Below are 22,250 nucleotides of genomic sequence, written 5' to 3'. Positions count from 1 at the left end.
CTTTTGAACTGGTCCCTATCTTGTAGTAATGTGCTCCATGCTGGTCCCCATCTTGTAGTAATGCCCCATGCTGGTCCCCATCTTGTAGTAATGCCCCAGACTGGTCCATATCTTGTAGATATGGCCCCATCCTGGTCCCATTCTTGTCGAAAGGTCCCCCATCCATGTTCCCATATTGCAGACATATGCCCCATCCATGTCCCCATATTGCAGACATATGCCCCATCCATGTCCCCATATTGCAGACAGGTCCCCCATCCATGTCCCCACCATATATTGCAGACAGGTCCCCCCATATATTGCAGACAGGTCTCCCATCCAGGTTCCGCCATATATTGCAGATATGTCCCCCATCCAGGTTCCCCCATATATTGCATCTCTGGGACACAGAACCCATCTCCTTATTGAACAGTATAAATTCAGATGTTTCCAACACACAACATCATCATAAGGGCAGTCCAGAATTGTATAAAGGCACAGTAATCTGTGTATGTATACTTTTGACTTTGCAGTAAAATAAATGTCTTAAAACATTATTTCTCTCTTATTATTCTGGCATGTGGCAAATATTAATAATTATGGTAATCCTAATTGGCCTTAATTGGGAAAGGTTTATTCTGATTTCAAGTCAGATATTGAGAAAAATATGCAGATGTGTCATTTTATATAGTGTATGGAAACTTCTGGTTTCAAAAGTATGCAGCTGGTACTGGAGGGCAACACTTCTTTTCAAAATGATAAAAAATGGATTTAAAATATAGTTTCCACATCCAAGTTTCAGATTAAATGAGCTTACTATGATCATTAAATCGACAGATTATCTTCTACGAAGACAGAAATTTCCAGGGTCGCACTTATGAGTGCAACTCCGAGTGTCCAGATTTGTCATCATTCTTCAAACGCTGCAACTCTATCCGTGTGGAGAGTGGAAACTGGATCTTGTATGAACAACCCAACTACAGAGGACACCAGTACTTTCTTCATAGAGGAGATTATCCTGACTTCCAGCAGTGGATGGGTTACAATGACTCAATTCGTTCTTGCCGCTTGAGTCCCCAGGTACACTTCTTACTATACCATACCTAAAGATTTGAAATCCCAAATTCATACCTACAATTTGGTTAAAGCTGCATATTAGTGATGAGTGAATATACTCGGTACTCGAGATTTCCCGAGCACGCTTGGGTGTCCTCCGAATATTTGTAAGTACTCGGAGATTTACTTTTCAGCGCCACAGCTGAATGATTTACATCTGTTAGCCAGCATAAGTACATGTGGGGGTTGCCTGGTTGCTAGGGAATCCCCACATGTAATCAACAGATGCAAATCATTCAGCTGTGGCGCTGAAAACTAAATCTCCGAGTACTTACAAATACTCGGAGGACACCCGAGCGTGCTCGGGAAATCTCGAGTACTGAGTATATTCGCTCATCACTACTGCATATACATTAGTTTAATTTAGATGAGCAATGAACCCAAATTATCTACTGTTACTGTTAAAACTGCTCTTAAAGCATTTCTAGAAAACCTTTCACAACATTTTTCATTTGCAAAGCACAAAATACCACTGATGTTTCTTTGACTTCTTCAGCTCCTGTGGTCTACCATTTAATCCATAATCAGACTCATTACATTTTTTGGTATTCTTTTGTGTTGACAAGAAGTTGTTTTTTTCTATTAATTTTTATGAGAGTCATGTTTTGAGTCTCATAGGAATTAATAGGAAAAGTGACTCCAGGGCCACACATAGGGCATTGTAGAATTTAGGTCGTCTGATTGTGGGTCACGTGGTAAGTTGGAATGATTGTAATGAATTGTTTAACAGTAGTGAGTGAGGAAATAACCATCATTAGTATTTCCACTAAGTGCACTGCAAAAAGGCAACACAATTTTTGTACTGTTTTTATATCCTAGCAAATGTGCTCTAAAAATGAACCAACTACTTACCATCTGTCCAATGCCACTCCATTTTAAGATTGCTTGGATATCCTCTCATCTCCCTTTTATAATAGATTGTGCTTGACCTTTGCAGCCAAACACTAGCCACATCCATGATATGTTGATCACAAATTCAGTCGATAGACCGCAGATACTAAAAGATAACATCCAATACTGAAGGTTGTGCATTTTATTTCACATTGTCTTTTTGTTTTAATATATTAAAGCATCAGGGATCATTTAGAATCCGGATCTATGAGAAAGAAGACTTCAGAGGCCAAATGATGGAATTCACTGAAGATTGTCCTCTTGTGTTTGAGAGATTTCGCTACCATGACATTAATTCAGTCCATGTGCAAGATGGATACTGGATGTTTTATGAGGAACCCAACTACAGAGGACGTCAGTTTTACCTGAGACCTGGAGAGTACAGAAGACACACTGAGTGGGGAGCTACTATTCCTAAAATTGGCTCTTTTAGGCGGGTTCACCACTTTCAGTGATTCATTAAAAATGTAATTAGCATTCTGTTAAAATTCTGAATTCTTATTCATTAAAATAATTTAAACTTTCACCAATTATGTTATGTTTTATTTATCTGTTTGATATAGTTGTTTCTGTATAAAACATTTGCAAAATCAATCCACAAGAAAAAAAAAATATATACTATAATATAAAGTAGTTTTCAAGTTTTTTGGCCCAAATAAAGGAGGCGGCTATTTATATCCACAAATTTTTATATTTGACATTTCAGACTCATGATAATATTACAGGTAGTATCCTGTTATGGACCTGGTGGTTAGGAGCACCCGAAAAGACCTGATGGTTAAACTAACAAAGGACAAGCTCTGGGAAGTGGGAGCTCTGCTGACCGCAACCCCTAATCCTATCACACACACTAGAAATAGCCGTGGAGCGTTCCTGACTCTCCCTAGACGCTTCTTCACAGCCTAAGAGCTAACTAGCCCTAGAGATAGAAAATAAAGCCTACCTTGCCTCAGAGAAATTCCCCAAAGGAAAAGGAAGCCCCCCACATATATTGACTGTGAGTTAAGATGAAAGTCACAAACACAGAAATGAAACAGGTTTCAGCAAAGGGAGGCCAGACTTACTAAACAGACTGAGGATAGGAAAGGTATCTTTGCGATCAGCACAAAAAACTACAAAAAGACCACGCAGAGTGTGCAAAAAGACCTCCGCACCGACTCACGGTGCGGAGGTGCCACTCTGCATCCCAGAGCTTCCAGCTAGCAAGACAAAATCATGATAGCAAGCTGGACAAGAAAACAATGAACAAATAATAAACTAGCAGTGACTTAGCTTCTGCTGGAGTAGACAGGTCACCAGAAAGATCCAAGACCGAACTGAACCAGTACAAGAACATTGACAGCTGGCATGGAGTAACGATCTGAGTGGAGTTAAATAGAGCAGCCAGCCAAAGAATAAACTGAGACACCTGTGGAAGGAACCTCAGAAGCAGCAGCTCCATTCACAGCCACCAGAGGGAGTCCATGGACAGAACTCGCCGAAGTACCATTCATTACCACAGGAGGGAGTTCGATAACAGAATTCACAACAGTATCCCTAGTGGTTGAGAGGTTTAGGTTAAAGTATGTAATATCTTTAGGAGTCTAAGGTGGATAATGGTAATATTCTTGACATAAAGCTCTATTTTTTTGGAAGTGCATTTGGACAGCAAGGTGGATTGCTGTTAAGGGAACTAGAGAAAAAAAATAAAAATCTTTAAATCTTCAGCATAGCGAGTGTGAGCGAGCTGAGTGTGGCCTGAGCGTAAGTGTGGACGGCGGTCAGTGTGACTTGTGATTCAGTGACTTTTGAGTCTGGGAGTTTCCAAGGGAGGAATTACTGAATTGCTGTCTGATTTTTATTAATACTTTGTATTTATTTTTAATTTTTTTTATTGAACTGTTCTGTCTGGTGCAATCCCCATTAGGAAATGTGCTCCACTATTGTTAATGCCATCCAGTGCACATCTTGCCACATGTATGCAATCCTTGAGCAGCCGATCGAGGGTGCATACTGCTGTGCGAGATGTGAGCACGTTGTGCATTTGGAAACCCAGATTCTGACTCTAAATGTGCAGCTGGCAACACTGAGATCCATAGACAATATGGAGAGGAGTCTTCTGCTCACGGAGCAGACGCTCAATGGGACAGATGAGGGGGGGATGGTGGGATGGAACTGCAGGACAATGAAGTAGCAAGCTGGGTGACAGTTAGGAAGCGGGGTAGAGGGAAGAGTGCCAGGGAGGCTAGTCCTGACCTGGCACACCCCAATAAGTTTGCTAAGTTGGCAGATGAGGGGGGTGCCAGTACAGGGGTAGCACTGCTGCAGCCAGGCATGTCCTCTGAAAGCCGGAGGAGTGACTGCTCCAGTAAGGAGGGAAATAGGAGAGCAGGGCAGGCCAGACAGGTGCTGGTAGTGGGCGACTCAATTATTAGGGGAACAGATAGGGCAATCTGTCACAAAGTCAGGGATCGTCGAACGGTGTGCTGCCTACCTGGCGCTCGAGTCCGACACATCGCTGATCGGGTGGACAGATTATTGGGAGGGGCTGGTGAGGACCCAGCGCTCATGGTGCACATTGGCACTAATGACAAAGTTAGAGGTAGGTGGAAGGTCCTTAAAGATGATTTCAGGGAATTAGGCTGCAAGCTGAAAGCAAGGACCTCCAACGTGGTATTTTCCGAAATACTGCCGGTACCACGTGCCACGCCAGAGAGGCAACGGGAGATTAGGGAGGTTAATAAGTGGCTCAAGAATTGGTGTAGGAAAGAGGGGTTTGGGCTCCTGCAGAACTGGGCCGACTTCTCAGTTGGCTACAGGCTCTACGCTAGGGACGGGCTGCACCTCAATGGGGAGGGTGCAGCTGTGCTGGGGGAGAGAATGGCTAGAAGGTTGGAGGAGTGTTTAAACTAGGAATTGGGAGGGAGGGTATTCATTTTATAGAAGGGGAGGATAGTGCAGACAGAGACCTGGGCACAAATAAGGAAGTTGGGGGTGGCGGTGGCATGGGGGGTGGGGTAAGAACAGTTAATAATTTAAGAAATAGAAGTACAGAGAGGAACATAAAGTGCATGTATACTAATGCCAGAAGCCTCGCCAACAAAATGGACGAATTAGAACTAATGTTGTTGGAGCATAATTATGACATGGTGGGGATATCTGAAACGTGGCTGGATGAGAGCCATGACTGGGCTGTTAACTTGCAGGGCTATTGCCTGTTCAGAAATGACCGTACAGATAAGCGAGGGGGAGGGGTGTGCCTGTATGTAAAATCGTCCATAAAACCCATCCTGCGCGATAATATAGGTGAATTTAATGAAAATGTAGAATCCCTGTGGGTGGAGATAAGGGGAGGGGGAAAAAATAATAAATTACTGATAGGGGTTTGTTATAAATCTCCAAAAATAATGGAAGCAATGGAGAATATCCTCGTAAAGCAAATAGATGAAGCTGCGACTCAAGGAGAAGTCATTATTATGGGGGACTTCAACTACCCTGAAATAGATTGGGGAACAGAAACCTGCAGTTCCAGCAAAGGTAATCGGTTTTTGACAACTATGAGAGACAATTACCTTTCACAACTGGTTCAGGACCCAACAAGAAAGGGGGCACTGCTAGACCTAATATTAACCAACAGGCCAGACCGCATATCAAATATAAGGGTTGGGGGTCACTTGGGAAATAGCGATCACAAAATAATAAGTTTTCATGTATCCTTTAAAAAGATGTGTAGTAGAGGGGTTACAAGGACACTAAACTTCAGGAGGGCAAATTTCCAACGGATGAGAGAGGATCTTGGTGCAATTAACTGGGACGATATCCTGAGACACAAAAATACACAAAGAAAATGGGAGACGTTTATTAGCATCCTGGATAGGACCTGTGCACAGTATATACCGTATGGGAATAAACATACTAGAAATAGGAGGAAACCAATATGGCTAAATAGAGCTGTAATAAGTGACAAAAAGAAAGCATTTAGAGAATTAAAGGAAGTAGGTAGTGAGGAGGCATTAAATAAATACAGAAAATTAAATAAATTCTGTAAAAAGCAAATCAAGGCAGCAAAGATTGAGACAGAGAGACTCATTGCCAGAGAAAGTAAAAATAATCCTAAAATATTCTTTAACTACATAAATAGTAAGAAACTAAAAAATGATAGTGTTGGCCCCCTTAAAAATAGTCTGGGTGAGATGGTGGATGAGGATGAGGAAAAAGCCAATATGCTAAATGACTTTTTTTCATCAGTATTTACACAAGAAAATCCCATGGCAGACAAAATGTCTAGTGATAAAAATTCCCAATTAAATGTCACCTGCTTAACCCAGCAGGAAGTGGGGCGGCGGCTAAAAATCACTAAAATTGACAAATCTCCGGGCCCGGATGAGATACACCCCCGAGTACTGCAGGAATTAGGTACAGTCATTGATAGACCATTATTTTTAATCTTTAAAGACTCCATAATAACAGGGTCTGTGCCACAGGACTGGCGTATAGCAAATGTGGTGCCAATATTCAAAAAGGGAACAAAAACTGAAATCGGAAATTAGAGGCCAGTATTGCTTAACCTCTACTGTGAGTAAAATCCTGGAGGGCATTCTAAGGGATGCTATACTGGAGTATCTGAAGAGGAATAACCTCATGACCCAGTATCAGCACGGGTTTACTAGGGACCGTTCATGTCAGACTAATTTGATCAGTTTCTTTGAAGAGGTAAGTTCCGGATCGGACCAAGGGAACCCAGTGGATGTAGTGTATATGGACTTTTCAAAAGCTTTTGATACGGTGCCACACAAAAGGTTGATACATAAAATGAGAATAATGGGGATAGGGGAAAATATGTGCAAGTGGGTTGAGAGCTGGCTCAGGGATAGGAAACAAAGGGTGGTTATTAATGGAGCACACTCGGACTGGGTAGCGGTTAGCAGTGGGGTACCACAGGGGTCAGTATTGGGCCCTTTTCTTTTTAACATATTTATTAATGACCTTGTAGGGGGCATTCAGAGTAGAATTTCAATATTTGCAGATGACACTAAACTCTGCAGGGTAATCAATACAGAGGAGGACAATTTTATATTACAGGATGATTTATGTAAACTAGAAGCTTGGGCTGATAAATGGCAAATGAGCTTTAATGGGGATAAATGTAAGGTCATGCACTTGGGTAGAAGTAATAAGATGTATAATTATGTGCTTAATTCTAAAACTCTGGGCAAAACCGTCAATGAAAAAGACCTGGGTGTATGGGTGGATGACAAACTCATATTCAGGGGCCAGTGTCAGGCAGCTGCTACAAAGGCAAATAAAATAATGGGATGCATTAAAAGAGGCATAGATGCTCATGAGGAGAATATAATTTTAACTCTATACAAGTCACTAGTTCGACCACACTTAGAATACTGTGCACAGTTCTGGTCTCCGGTGTTTAAGAAAGACATAGCTGAACTGGAGCGGGTGCAGAGAAGAGCGACCAAGGTTATTAGAGGACTGGGGGGGTCTGCAATACCAAGATAGGTTATTACACTTGGGGCTATTTAGTTTGGAAAAACGAAGACTAAGGGGTGATCTTATTTTAATGTATAAATATATGAAGGGACAGTACAAAGACCTTTCTGATGATCTTTTTAATCATAGACCTGAAACCGGGACAAGGGGGCATCCTCTGCATTTGGAGGAAAAAAGGTTTAAGCATAATAACAGACGCGGATTCTTTACTGTAAGAGCAGTGAGACTATGGAACTCTCTGCCGTATGATGTTGTAATGAGTGATTCATTACTTAAATTTAAGAGGGGACTGGATACCTTTCTGGAAAAGTACAATGTTACAGGGTATATACACTAGATTCCTTGATAGGGCGTTGATCCAGGGAACTAGTCTGATTGCCGTATGTGGAGTCGGGAAGGAATTTTTTTCCCCAATGTGGAGCTTACTCTTTGCCACATGGGTTTTTTTTGCCTTCCTCTGGATCAACATGTTAGGGCATGTTAGGTTAGGCTATGGGTTGAACTAGATGGACATAAAGTCTTCCTTCAACCTTAATAACTATATTGTTGTCATGCTGTGACTGTACATGATTCGGGAAAGGGGGCTCTGAACCGCATTCCTTGGTGTCGATAGCATGTGTACCGTCCCAGGGTCCAACTGGGTGCCAGCTTCCACAATGTTCATCCAGTGTGCCACCAGGGAAATGTAGCAACCCTGCCCACAAGCACTTGTCCAGATGTCCATGGTTAAGTGGACCTTCTCAGTCACAGAGCTGGTCAGGGCATGGCTGATGTTATGGGACACGTGCTTATGAAAGGCGGGGGTGGCACACCAGGAGAAATAGTGGTGGCTGGGGACTGAGTACCGAGGGATGGCCGCTGTCCTGAGGTTGTGGAAAGCTTCCATCTCCAGAAACCTAAACAGCAACATTTCCGGGGCAAGCAGTCTGGAAATGTGGCCATTTAGCATTGCAGTGTGTGCGTGTATCGCTGTGTATTTATGCTTGGGTTCCAAGGACTGGGATACAAACAACTGAATGCTGCTCTCAGACAAGGACAAAGACTTGGTTGCAGGCGGAGGTTGCATGTACAGTACAGACAAAAGTTTGGACACATCTTCTCATTTACAGATTTTTCTGTATATTCATGACTATGAAAATTGTACATTCACACTGAAGGCATCAATACTATGAATTAATACATGTGGAATTATATACTTAACAAAAAAGTGTGAAACAACTGAAATTATGTCTTATATTCTAGGTTCTTCAAAGTAGCCACCTTTTGCTTTGATGACTGCTTTGCACACTCTTGGCATTCTCTTGATGATCTTCAAGAGGTCGTCACTGGGAATGGTTTTCACTTCACAGGTGTGCCCTGTCAGGTTTAATAAGTGGGATTTCTTGCCTTATAAATGGGGTTTGGACCATCAGTTGTGTTGTGCAGAAGTCTGGTGTATACACAGCTGATAGTCCTACTGAATAGACTGTTAGAATGAAAAAAGCAGCTAAGTAAAGAAAAACGAGTGGCCATCATTACTTTAAGAATGAAGGTCAGTCAGTCCGAAAAATTGGGAAAACTTTGAAAGTGTCCCCAAATGCAGTGGCAGGAGGTATATTAGAAATGGATATAGGAGAGCCAAGACAATTTCTAGGGATCACCTTCTTTTCTCCTCTAACAAAAAATCCAAAAAAACTAATGACCAGGTAAGGTATATTTCCACATATAATAACCGTTGGAATGATTTGAAAGCCCTCTTTAAAAAGCACTGGAATATCCTAATGACGGATCCTGTTCTACAGAAAATTCTTCCAGAAGGTCCTCTTATGGTATTGAGAAGAAGTAGGAACTTACGGGATTTACTAGTGCATAGTCACTACGAGCCAGTACCAAAATCAATCCAAAAACCATTATAACAGGGTTTCTTCCCTTGCGGCATGTGCAAAGCATGTTTGAATATGAAGAAAGCTCACTCCTTTACCAACTCTGATGGATCCAAAACCCTGGATATTCGTAAACATCTAACTTGCTCTTCACAGGGGATTATTTACCATGCTACTTGCCCCTGCGGGCTGATTTATATTGGTCTGACCACCCGTGAGATCAAAATCCGCGTTCGTGAACATGTTCGCGATATTTAGAAAGCCAAAACCATGGATGATCTGTCTTTATTAAAATCCAAGTCACTTTAAAATCCATCATAGCTGTAATTCTAAGGGCCTTTTCTTCAAAGCTATTGATCAAATTGATTTGGGCTTACATGGAGGTGATTTGGCCAGGTCTTTAGCACAACTTGAGAGTAAATGGATATATAGACTTGGCACAATCACACCACGTGGTCTAAATGAAAGCTATGGCTTCAATTCCTTTTTGTAACTTGTATCTCTTCAATTTTATGATCAGTTTTTAAGGCATTTTTTAATTTTTCTATTTCTGTGTATGTTGTATGTTTTGCGCTATATAACTTTACCACCTTTGTTTTTATTCCTCCACTTCATTCTGGTACAAATCTTTCCATGTACATATATTAATAACTATATATCTCTTATAGGTCTATATACATTCATGCCTGCAGTTATGTGTGATGCTTAGCGGGAATATCCGAGCTGCCCGTGGGATAAAGTTGGATTCGGCTACTTCTACCATTTCCACGCGCTTTACCTGGTGCACTGATGCCATCCTTCTGACTTTGTGGGACTTTCTATGGGAGCATTTGCGGTTTGGGGCGGGGGTCTGGGAGTTTGGGTGCTGTTTTTCTTGTAGGAAGGAAAAAAAAGAAAGACAAATTAATCACATCATTCATATCACTATATTTATTATTTTTTTACTCCATTTGTATTTTTATTTTATATTGATATATATATATATGTATTTTATTAGTATATTGTTGTACTTTCATATATTATTATATTATTTTGTTACTTCACTGTTCTGGCGGTGAAGGTGAATATATTTGCTACTAAACTAATGCTCCCCATTCTTTAGTATAAATATTATTGTTTTAACATCTTATTACACTATTGCACAGCATATTGTTGTACTTTCATATATTATTATATTATTTTGTTACTTCACCGTTCTGGCGGGGAAGGTGAATATATTTGCTACTAAACTAATGGTCCCCATTTCTTAGTATAAATATTATTGTTTTAACATCTTATTGCACTATTGCACTATCATATTATATTATATTACCATTACATCAGGTGGGTGGGAAAATGTTTTTGCTGCTAAAGAGTACAACTGTCTAGTGGCAAATTGCTACATATATTTTTATACACACCATGTGAGTTCTGATTTTCACATCAGGTGACCTTTGACTTTCACCCCTTATATCTATTCTCCCTATGGGACTTTATGTCTCTGCCCTCTCTGTTTCCACCACATGTCGCTATGTCACAGTATTTGTTATCTCATATTTCATGTGGCATAATACAGATCTATTTAGAGCACTAACGACTTTTCAAGCTCCGTGTCAAATTACACTTCTGAGTTCTTCCTTTCCCACACATATATTTTTCCCCTTTTCTGTTTCTCTACAATTCTCCTCTTTTTTAATTGGCAGTGGTTTTTCTACTATTTTCTCCTGATTGCAGCCAACATCCTGATTTCATTTTATTTCTAATATCTCTCCCCATTTAGATTCAAAGCAGCACTATTCCTCCCCTTTTCCGCTCGCGTACTGGTTATGCCCTTATACGTACCCATATGTTTGTTATTATCCTCTGTTTGTTCTATTCCCCTCGGCTCCTGCGGGTTTTGGCTCTTCTGCACAAGCGCACATCCATCTATGTCCCCTTCACTCACTATTCCTTTGGCATTCTCGGGAGTTCCTGTGCGCACACGCAGGTTCCGTATACACCACCTCTGACCTCCTGACGGTGCCGACACACGTGACCGCAGTGCGTTCCACTGCGTGTCACGGTGCGCACTCAGGAAGTCCGCTTGGTAAGGTGGGACGGCCCTGTGTGCGCGCACACCCTTGAACTTCCGGGTGCCACTTCCAGGTTACGGTACTGCGGCACTGTATATAGCCCCCATGCCTTCTATATCTGTCTACGCCCCTGTTGAAGAAGCTTGTGCGAAACGGCGCTCGTCGGGCTCGGGATCATAGCACCGGCACCTCCAAGCAGGCACAGCCCTCTCTCCTGATTCACATCTATATTGCAGGTAATATCAACCCCATTTAGGCTAGGCCTTTCAATCCTGGCAGGCATTTCTAGGCACTGTTTAGTGCTCGCACATACCAGGTGTACTAGCAACTTAGGCTGTATTCCCTGGTTTCTACTGTCTCCTTTGCTCTACTGCTCAGTAGAGTTGAGCGACCTTGACCTTTTTAGAGTCGAGCCGGGTTTCGCGAAACCCGACTATCTCAAAAGTCGGGTCGAGTGAAATCGGCCGATTATGACGTAAAGTCGGGATCGACCGAAACACGAAACCCAATGCAAGTCAATGGGGCAGCATAGTCGGCAGTGAGTGGGGGCCAGGAAAACACCTAGAGTGCCCATTTTAATGTCAAAACCATCCATTCTTCTTAATGAAGCTTGTCAAGCGTAATTTACCTTATAATAATTGGAAGGCATTTGAAATTGGGGGTCATTTGGCTAAAGTTGTGGTGGGTAGGGCTGGTTCAAGTAATTAGTGGGCCCAGGAAATCTGGACCACGTCACGGCAGTGGAGCAGGGAGAGGTAAGTATTTCAACTTTGCAAGTGCTGTGAACCTGAGCAAGCAGGGGGGGCCCACTCGTTGGCATTGGCACTGGCACAGGGCCCCTCAAAGTACAGCGGTGTGTTTGCACGGCGGGGGCGCCTCCCACCGGCAGCAACACTTTTGCGTACTATGAGAGGCCCTGTGCCAGTGACGTCGCCAACTAGTATTCCTCCCCCCACCTGATGAAGGAACCTGCACTTTCATCTGCACCTTCCTCTTTGTCCCCGTGTAAGGTGGTATGGTATGCGGGAAGAGCAACCTGACTTTCAGCAGGGTCACAATGTTGTTGTGTAGCATGCACGGGGAATGTTGCGTTATGGGTCAATGTACCAGCAGACTCATCTATCACTGGCTGGGCAATGGGCACGATGAAGTGGAAACACAGATATAGGCCCAAAGAATAAAGTGGGCTAAATGCAGTTCAAAATTGGTAACACAGGAATAACCAGGGGGCATTGCAGTGGAGGACAACTGGAATGAGAGGCTGACACAGAGAGTAGGGCCAAATCAGTAAGTAGTCGAAATGCAGTTCAAAATTGGCAACCGTAGTAAACAGGCGGCACAGCTTTGTTCAGTGGAGGAGAACAGCAAGGAGTGGCAGACACCGATAGTAGGCCCCAACCCAACTAGTAGGCCAAATGCAGTCTAACATTAACAACTACTTAACGAGAGCCTGAAAATGGAATTTCAGGACAGGAAACCAGGAGAACAGCAAGGAGTGGCAGACACCGATAGTAGGCCCCAAACCAACTAGTACGCCAAATGCAGTTGTTCCATTTAACCACAATTTAATGAGAGCCTGAAGATAGAAGCTCAGGAAAGGCAACCTGGGGAACACCTTGGAGTGTAACACACCATCTCTCTCCACCCCATACCCATTTTGTAGGCCTAATGCAGTGTACTTTTCTACAACTACTAAACGAGAGTCGGAAGACCGAAGCAATGGCAAGGAAACCTGGGGAACACCTTGGAGTGTAACACACCATCTCTCTCCACCCCATACCCAATTTGTAGGCCTAATGCAGTGTAGTTTCCAAGAACTACTAAACGAGAGCCGGAAGATCGAAGCTCAGGAAAGGCAACCTGGGGAACACCTTGGAGTGTAACACAACGTCTCTCTACACCACGGAAGGGCTGATTCTTAGGAAGGAAGGCTGTTGGAAATAAGCATTGCGCGTCCGAGGGTGATTATATTCTTATTAGGTATATACTCACCCTCGGACGCGCCCTGCTTCTTTATTTGGAATGAATGTTTATTTGCAATGTGGTGTTGACTTTCTCTATTATTTTGGTAATTAATGATTTTATTATTTTCATTGTTTTGCATCTTCTCGGCAATAATATAAAGAAGACGCGACAGGACAACACTCGGTGGATGCCATATCTGTGTTTTCAATTTAAAAAACCTTTCAGTTAACTACTTGCAGGAGAAAGTAATTGTAGCTGGTTGCAATTTTTAGTACTGTACCAGATTTTAGTTGTGTGTTTGTTTTTAATGTTAAAATGTCTGCATTTGATATCTCACCAGTATTTTCTTTTTTATAAGCAAAATACTTTTTTTTTTATTTTATGATGTTGGTTCAAGGGGTACACGGGCAGCAGTAGACAGGTCAGTGGAGGCCTAGTGGAAGGAGGGACCGCAGACAGGCATCGAAGGCCTAAAATAATAACACATGGCTGTAGGCAATTTTAAATTGGTTCCAGGGGTACACAGGCAGCAGTGGTGTGGTCAGTGGAGGCCTAGTGGAAGGAGTGACCACAGACAGGAATCGAAGGCCTAAAATAATAACACATGGCTGTAGGCAATTTTAAATTGGTTCCAGGGGTACACGGGCAGCAGTGCCCTGGTCAGTGTAGTAGTAGTTGAAAGAATGGACCGCAGACAGGCATCGAAGGCCTAAAATAATAACACATGGCTGTAGGCAATTTTAAATTGGTTCCAGGGGTACACGGGCAGCAGTGGTGTGGTCAGTGGAGGCCTAGTGGAAGGAGTGACCGCAGACAGGCATCGAAGGCCTAAAATAATAACACATGGCTGTAGGCAATTTTAAATTGGTTCCAGGGGTACACGGGCAGCAGTGCCCTGGTCAGTGTAGTAGTAGTTGAAAGAATGGACCGCAGACAGGCATCGAAGGCCTAAAATAATAACACATGGCTGTAGGCAATTTTAAATTGGTTCCAGGGGTACACGGGCAGCAGTGGTGTGGTCAGTGGAGGCCTAGTGGAAGGAGTGACCGCAGACAGGCATCGAAGGCCTAAAATAATAACACATGGCTGTAGGCAATTTTAAATTGGTTCCAGGGGTACACGGGCAGCAGTGCCCTGGTCAGTGTAGTAGTAGTTGAAAGAATGGACCGCAGACAGGCATCGAAGGCCTAAAATAAAAAAATTGGGCTGGCTGTAGGCAATTTTAAATTGGTTCCAGGGGTACACGGGCAGCAGTGGTGTGGTCAGTAGAGGCCTAGTGGAAGGAGTGACCGCAGACAGGCATCGAAGGCCTAAAATAATAACACATGGCTGTAGGCAATTTTAAATTGGTTCCAGGGGTACACGGGCAGCAGTGGTGTGGTCAGTGGAGGCCTAGTGGAAGGAGTGACCGCAGACAGGCATCGAAGGCCTAAATAATAACACATGGCTGTAGGCAATTTTAAATTGGTTCCAGGGGTACACGGGCAGCAGTGGTGTGGTCAGTGGAGGCCTAGTGGAAGGAGTGACCGCAGACAGGCATCGAAGGCCTAAAATAATAAGACATGGCTGTAGGCAATTTTAAATTGGTTCCAGGGGTACACGGGCAGCAGTGCCCTGGTCAGTGTAGTAGTAGTTGAAAGAATGGACCGCAGACAGGCATCGAAGGCCTAAAATAAAAAAATTGGGCTGGCTGTAGGCAATTTTAAATTGGTTCCAGGGGTACACGGGCAGCAGTGGTGTGGTCAGTAGAGGCCTAGTGGAAGGAGTGACCGCAGACAGGCATCGAAGGCCTAAAATAATAACACATGGCTGTAGGCAATTTTAAATTGGTTCCAGGGGTACACGGGCAGCAGTGCCCTGGTCAGTGTAGTAGTAGTTGAAAGAATGGACCGCAGACAGGCATCGAAGGCCTAAAATAAAAAAATTGGGCTGGCTGTAGGCAATTTTAAATTGGTTCCAGGGGTACACGGGCAGCAGTGGTGTGGTCAGTAGAGGCCTAGTGGAAGGAGTGACCGCAGACAGGCATCGAAGGCCTAAAATAATAACACATGGCTGTAGGCAATTTTAAATTGGTTCCAGGGGTACACGGGCAGCAGTGGTGTGGTCAGTGGAGGCCTAGTGGAAGGAGTGACCGCAGACAGGCATCGAAGGCCTAAAATAATAACACATGGCTGTAGGCAATTTTAAATTGGTTCCAGGGGTACACGGGCAGCAGTGGTGTGGTCAGTGGAGGCCTAGTGGAAGGAGTGACCGCAGACAGGCATCGAAGGCCTAAAATAATAACACATGGCTGTAGGCAATTTTAAATTGGTTCCAGGGGTACACGGGCAGCAGTGCCCTGGTCAGTGTAGTAGTAGTTGAAAGAATGGACTGCAGACAGGCATCGAAGGCCTAAAATAAAAAAAATTGGGCTGGCTGTAGGCAATTTTAAATTGGTTCCAGGGGTACACGGGCAGCAGTGGTGTGGTCAGTGGAGGCCTAGTGGAAGGAGTGACCGCAAACAGGCATCGAAGGCCTAAAATAATAACACATGGCTGTAGGCAATTTTAAATTGGTTCCAGGGGTACACGGGCAGCAGTGGTGTGGTCAGTGGAGGCCTAGTGGAAGGAGTGACCGCAGACAGGCATCGAAGGCCTAAAATAATAACACATGGCTGTAGGCAATTTTAAATTGGTTCCAGGGGTACACGGGCAGCAGTGCCCTGGTCAGTGTAGTAGTAGTTGAAAGAATGGACCGCAGACAGGCATCGAAGGCCTAAAATAAAAAAATTGGGCTGGCTGTAGGCAATTTTAAATTGGTTCCAGGGGTACACGGGCAGCAGTGGTGTGGTCAGTAGAGGCCTAGTGGAAGGAGTGACCGCAGACAGGCATCGAAGGCCTAAAATAATAACACATGGCTGTAGGCAATTTTAAATTGGTTCCAGGGGTACACGGGCAGCAGTGGTGTGGTCAGTGGAGGCCTAGTGGAAGGAGTGACCGCAGACAGGCATCGAAGGCCTAAAATAATAACACATGGCTGTAGGCAATTTTAAATTGGTTCCAGGGGTACACGGGCAGCAGTGGTGTGGTCAGTGGAGGCCTAGTGGAAGGAGTGACCGCAGACAGGCATCGAAGGCCTAAAATAATAACACATGGCTGTAGGCAATTTTAAATTGGTTCCAGGGGTACACGGGCAGCAGTGCCCTGGTCAGTGTAGTAGTAGTTGAAAGAATGGACTGCAGACAGGCATCAAAGGCCTAAAATAAAAAAAATTGGGCTGGCTGTAGGCAATTTTAAATTGGTTCCAGGGGTACACGGGCAGCAGTGGTGTGGTCAGTGGAGGCCTAGTGGAAGGAGTGACCGCAAACAGGCATCGAAGGCCTAAAATAATAACACATGGCTGTAGGCAATTTTAAATTGGTTCCAGGGGTACACGGGCAGCAGTGGTGTGGTCAGTGGAGGCCTAGTGGAAGGAGTGACCGCAGACAGGCATCGAAGGCCTAAAATAATAACACATGGCTGTAGGCAATTTTAAATTGGTTCCAGGGGTACACGGGCAGCAGTGGTGTGGTCAGTGGAGGCCTAGTGGAAGGAGTGACCACAGACAGGCATCGAAGGCCTAACATAACAAAAATGTCAATACAATGGTATTGTCAGTGGCAGGCATTGAAGGATGTCAGCGCATAGACTAAACATTGGTGGAGCTGTGAGATAATTTTGCAAGTGGTAGAGCACTGTTTGAGCTGGGGTGGGGGGAAACTGTCTTGTGGCCGGCGGTACAGGCCCAGGGCCCCTCATATTACAACGGTGTGTCTGACGTTGGGTGCGCACCACCACCGCCAGAGACACTTTATTGTACTAGGAGGGACCCAGTGGCAGTGCCGTCGACCAAAAGCGGGCTCACCCACCTCTTCAGACAAACTGCACTCTCACGGGTGCTGTCGCCAAGTGTCGATACCACGGCCCCGTGTGGGGAGTTTGGCCATTTAGTGAGGTGTAAACATGTCGTATGCTGGACAATCAGGTGCTGAAAATTACGAGATTGGAAAAGGCATTCAGAATAGTCCACAGGCAAGACCTTTTCATAGGAAAGCTAGGTGTCAGCCGGGCAAGGTGGGGCAAAAGATTTCGAAATCCAGTTGTGGTTCATTTTAATGAAGGTTAGATCATCTACATTTTGGGTAGCCAGACAAGTCCTTTTTTCTGTTAGTATTGAACCTGCAGCACTGAATACTCTTTCTGATAGGACACTAGCTGCCGGGCAAGCAAGCTCCTGCAATGCATATTCTGCCAATTCTGGCCAGGTGTCTAATTTTGATGCCCAGTAATCAAATGGGAATAACGGTTGAGGGAGGACATCGATAAGGGATGAAAAATAGTTTGTAACCATACTGGACAAATGTTGTCTCCTGTCACTTTGAATTGATGCTGCAGTACCTGTCCTGTCTGCGGTCATAGCAAAATCACTCCACAACCTGGTCAGAAAACCCCTCTGGCCAACGCCACTTCTGATTTCTGCCCCTCTAACTCCTCTGGTCTGCTGGCCCCTGCAGCTCGTGTGAGAACGATCACGGGCGCTGTGTGCAGGGAATGCCAGAAGCAAACGGTCAACAAGAGTTGATTGTTTGGTTGCTAATATTAGTTCCAAGTTCTCATGTGGCATTATATTTTGCAATTTGCCTTTATAGCGAGGATCAAGGAGGCAGGCCAACCAGTAATCGTCATCATTCATCATTTTAGTTATGCGTGTGTCCCTTTTGAGGATACGTAAGGCATAATCCGCCATGTGGGCCAAAGTTCCAGTTCTCAAATCTGCGGTTGTGCTTGGTTGAGGGGCAGTTTCAGGCAAATCAACGTCACTTGTGTCCCTCAAAAAACCAGAACCCGGCCTTGCCGCGCCACCAATTTCCAGTGGCCCCGGAAAAGCTTCCTCATTAAAAATATAATCATCCCCATCATCCTCCTCGTCCTCCTCCTCCTCTTCGCCCGCTACCATCGTCCTGTACACTGCCCTGGCCAGACAATGGCTGACTGTCATCAAGGCTTTCCTCTTCCTCAGCTGCAGACGCCTGATCCTTTATGTGCGTCAAACTTTGCATCAGCAGACGCATTAGGGGGATGCTCATGCTTATTATGGCGTTGTCTGCACTAACCAGCCGTGTGCATTTCTCAAAACACTGAAGGACTTGACACATGTCTTGAATCTTCGACCACTGCACACCTGACAACTCCATGTCTGCCATCCTACTGCCTGCCCGTGTATGTGTATCCTCCCACAAAAACATAACAGCCCGCCTCTGTTCACACAGTCTCTGAAGCATGTGCAGTGTTGAGTTCCACCTTGTTGCAACGTCTATGATTAGGCGATGCTGGGGAAGGTTCAAAGAACGCTGATAGGTCTGCATACGGCTGGAGTGTACGGGCGAACGGCTGATATGTGAGCAAAGTCCACGCACTTTGAGGAGCAGGTCGGATAACCCCGGATAACTTTTCAGGAAGCACTGCACCACCAGGTTTAAGGTGTGAGCCAGGCAAGGAATGTGTTTCAGTTGGGAAAGGGAGATGGCAGCCATGAAATTCCTTCCGTTATCACTCACTACCTTGCCTGCCTCAAGATCTACAGTGCCCAGCCATGACTGCGTTTCTTTCTGCAAGAACTCGAACAGAACTTCCGCGGTGTGTCTGTTGTCGCCCAAACACTTCATAGCCAATACAGCCTGCTGACGTTTGCCAGTAGCTGCCCCATAATGGGAGACCTGGTGTGCAACAGTGGCAGCTGCGGATGGAGTGGTTGTGCGACTGCGGTCTGTGGACGAGCTCTCGCTTCTGCAGGAGGACGAAGAGGAGGAGGAGGGGGTGCGAACGGCTACATCCAATTGTTTCCTAGACCGTGGGCTAGGCAGAACTGTCCCAAACTTGCTGTCCCCTGTGGACCCTGCATCCACCACATTTACCCAGTGTGCCGTGATGGACACGTAACGTCCCTGGCCATGCCTACTGGTCCATGCATCTGTTGTCAGGTGCACCTTTGTGCTCACAGATTGCCTGAGTGCATGGACGATGCGCTCTTTAACATGCTGGTGGAGGGCTGGGATGGCTTTTCTGGAAAAAAAGTGTCGACTGGGTAGCTCGTAGCGTGGTACAGCGTAGTCCATCAGGGCTTTGAAAGCTTCGCTTTCAACTAACCGGTAGGGCATCATCTCTAACGAGATTAGTCTAGCTATGTGTGCGTTCAAACCCTGTGTACGCGGATGCGAGGCTAAGTACTTCCTTTTTCTAACCATAGTCTCATGTAGGGTGAGCTGGACTGGAGAGCTGGAGATCGTGGAACTAGCGGGGGTGCCGGTGGACATGGCAAACTGAGAGACGGTGGGAGATGGTATTGTTGCCACCGGTGCCCTAGATGCAGTGTTTCCTACTACGAAACTGGTGATTCCCTGACCCTGACGGCTTTGGCCTGGCAAAGAAACCTGCACAGATACTGCAGGTGGTGCGGAAAATGGTGGCCCTACACTGCCGGAAGGGATGTTGCGTTGCTGACTAGCTTCATTGGCCGAGGGTGCTACAACCTTAAGGGACGTTTGGTAGTTAGTCCAGGCTTGCAAATGCATGGTGGTTAAATGTCTATGCATGCAACTTGTATTGAGACTTTTCAGATTCTGTCCTCTGCTTAAGGTAGTTGAACATTTTTGACAGATGACTTTGCGCTGATCAATTGGATGTTGTTTAAAAAAATGCCAGACTGCACTCTTTCTAGCATCGGATACCTTTTCAGGCATTGCAGACTGAGCTTTAACCGGATGGCCACGCTGTCCTCCAACAGGTTTTAGCTTTGCCACGCGTTTTGGGCAAGATACGGGCCCGGCAGATGGAACCTGTTGCGATGTTGATGCCTGCTGCGCCCCCTCCTCCTCCGCTTCAGAACTGCTGCCGCCTGCACCCTGTTCCCCCAATGGCTGCCAATCGGGGTCAAGAACTGGGTCATCTATTACCTCTTCTTGTAGCTCGTGTGCAACTTCGTCTGTGTCACCGTGTCGGTCGGTGGTATAGCGTTCGTGATGGGGCAACATAGTCTCATCAGGGTCTGATTCTTGATCAGCACCCTGCGAGGGCAATGTTGTGGTCTGAGTCAAAGGACCAGGATAGTAGTCTGGCTGTGGCTGTGCATCAGTGCACTCCATGTCAGATTCAACTTGTAATGGGCATGGACTGTTTATTGCTTCACTTTCTAAGCCAGGGACGGTATGTGTAAAGAGCTCCATGGAGTAACCCGTTGTGTCGCCTGCTGCATTCTTCTCTGTTGTTGTTTTTGCTGAAGAGGACAAGGAAGCGACTTGTCCCTGACCGTGAACATCCACTAACGACGCGCTGCTTTGACATTTACCAGTTTCACGAGAGGAGGCAAAAGAGCTAGAGGCTGAGTCAGCAAGATAAGCCAAAACTTGCTCTTGCTGCTCCGGCTTTAAAAGCGGTTTTCCTACTCCCAGAAAAGGGAGCGTTCGAGGCCTTGTGTAGCCAGACGACGAACCTGGCTCCACAGCTCCAGACTTAGGTGCAATATTTTTTTACCCACGACCAGCTGATGCTCCACCACTACCACTACCCTCATTACCAGCTGACAATGAACGCCCCCGGCCACGACCTCTTCCACCAGACTTCCTCATTGTTTTAAAAACGTTACCAAACGAACGGTATTTGTTGCTGTCACACAACTTACACGGTGAGCTATAACTTCAGTATGATTTAGCTACCCCTTTACAGGTGGGTGAGACCACAACGAAAATCAGCCACAATGTTACACACTCTGTTGTTGTTGGCAACAAATGAGATGGCACACACGCAGGACTGTCACTGAAGCACAAATGTAAATATTTATCTCCCACTGATTTGTGTTTGTTTTTTTTAAAAGGGAGACTTCAGAAAAAAAAAAATTAAAAAAAAATTATTTTTTACAGAAGAATTTATAAAACAAATAAAATGAAATGATTGTTTCAGGGAGAATTTAGGAAAAAAAAAAAAAAAGGCTTTGTAGGGCCCACTGAGTGAGAGAGGACGCACACAGGAGTCAGGAGTGGCACACAAGCCCAGAGGCCAATATTAATCTCCCACCGATTGATTTAGTTATTTTTTTTGGTAGATTTTGGAACCCAAATCAAGCAAAAAAATTAATAGGCTTTCTATGGCCCACAATTGGGGAGAGAGAGAGAGATGGCACACCCAGGAGTCAAGACTGGCACACAAGCAGAAGGGGCAATATGAATCTCCCACAGATTTTTTTTTTTTTTTTTTTTTCAGGGAGACTTGAGAGAAAAAAAAATACAAAAAAAAATGATTTTTTTCAGGAATAATTTAGAAACCAAAGAAAATAAAATGATTGTTTCAGGGAGAATTTAGAAAACAAATAAAACAAAAAATAGGCTTTCTAGGGCCCACTGAGTGACAGATGACGCACACAGGAGTCAGGAGTGGCACACAAGCCCAGAGGCCAATATTAATCTCCCACTGATTGATTTAGTGATTTTTTTTGGTAGATTTTGGAACCCAAATCAAGCAAAAAAATTAATAGGCTTTCTATGGCCCACAATTGGGGAGAGAGAGATGGCACACCCAGGAGTCAAGACTGGCACACAAGCAGAAGGGGCAATATGAATCTCCCACAGATTTTTTTATTTTTTATTTTTTTCAGGGAGACTTGAGAGAAAAAAAAATACAAAAAAAATGTTTTTTTTCAGGAATAATTTAGAAACCAAAGAAAATAAAAAGATTGTTTCAGGGAGAATTTAGAAAACAAATAAAACAAAAAATAGGCTTTCTAGGGCCCACTGAGTGACAGATGACGCACACAGGAGTCAGGAGTGGCACACAAGCCCAGAGGCCAATATTAATCTCCCACTGATTGATTTAGTGATTTTTTTTTGGTAGAT

General features: G+C 44.6%; 2 protein-coding genes across 2 annotated transcripts in view; both read left to right on the top strand.

Annotated features, from left to right (window-relative positions):
* LOC138644848 (gamma-crystallin-3-like) overlaps positions 1-2,512 on the top strand; it is a 241,728-nt gene extending 239,216 nt beyond the window's left edge. Inside the window, exons 3-4 of the mRNA XM_069733736.1 lie at positions 817-1,059; positions 2,166-2,512. Of these exons, the coding sequence (XP_069589837.1) occupies positions 817-1,059; positions 2,166-2,441 (519 nt within the window). The 3' untranslated portion in view covers positions 2,442-2,512. The remainder of the gene's footprint in view (positions 1-816; positions 1,060-2,165) is intronic.
* The window catches only part of LOC138644847 (gamma-crystallin 1-like), a 404,828-nt gene that overhangs the window by 239,210 nt on the left and 143,368 nt on the right, over positions 1-22,250 (top strand). The gene's annotated exons all lie outside the window — the stretch shown is intronic.

Source organism: Ranitomeya imitator, chromosome 7, assembly GCF_032444005.1.
Source record: "Ranitomeya imitator isolate aRanImi1 chromosome 7, aRanImi1.pri, whole genome shotgun sequence".
Lineage (NCBI taxonomy): Eukaryota > Metazoa > Chordata > Amphibia > Anura > Dendrobatidae > Ranitomeya > Ranitomeya imitator.
Note: the sequence above shows the minus strand (reverse complement) of the source record. Positions and strands in the feature narration are given on the sequence as shown.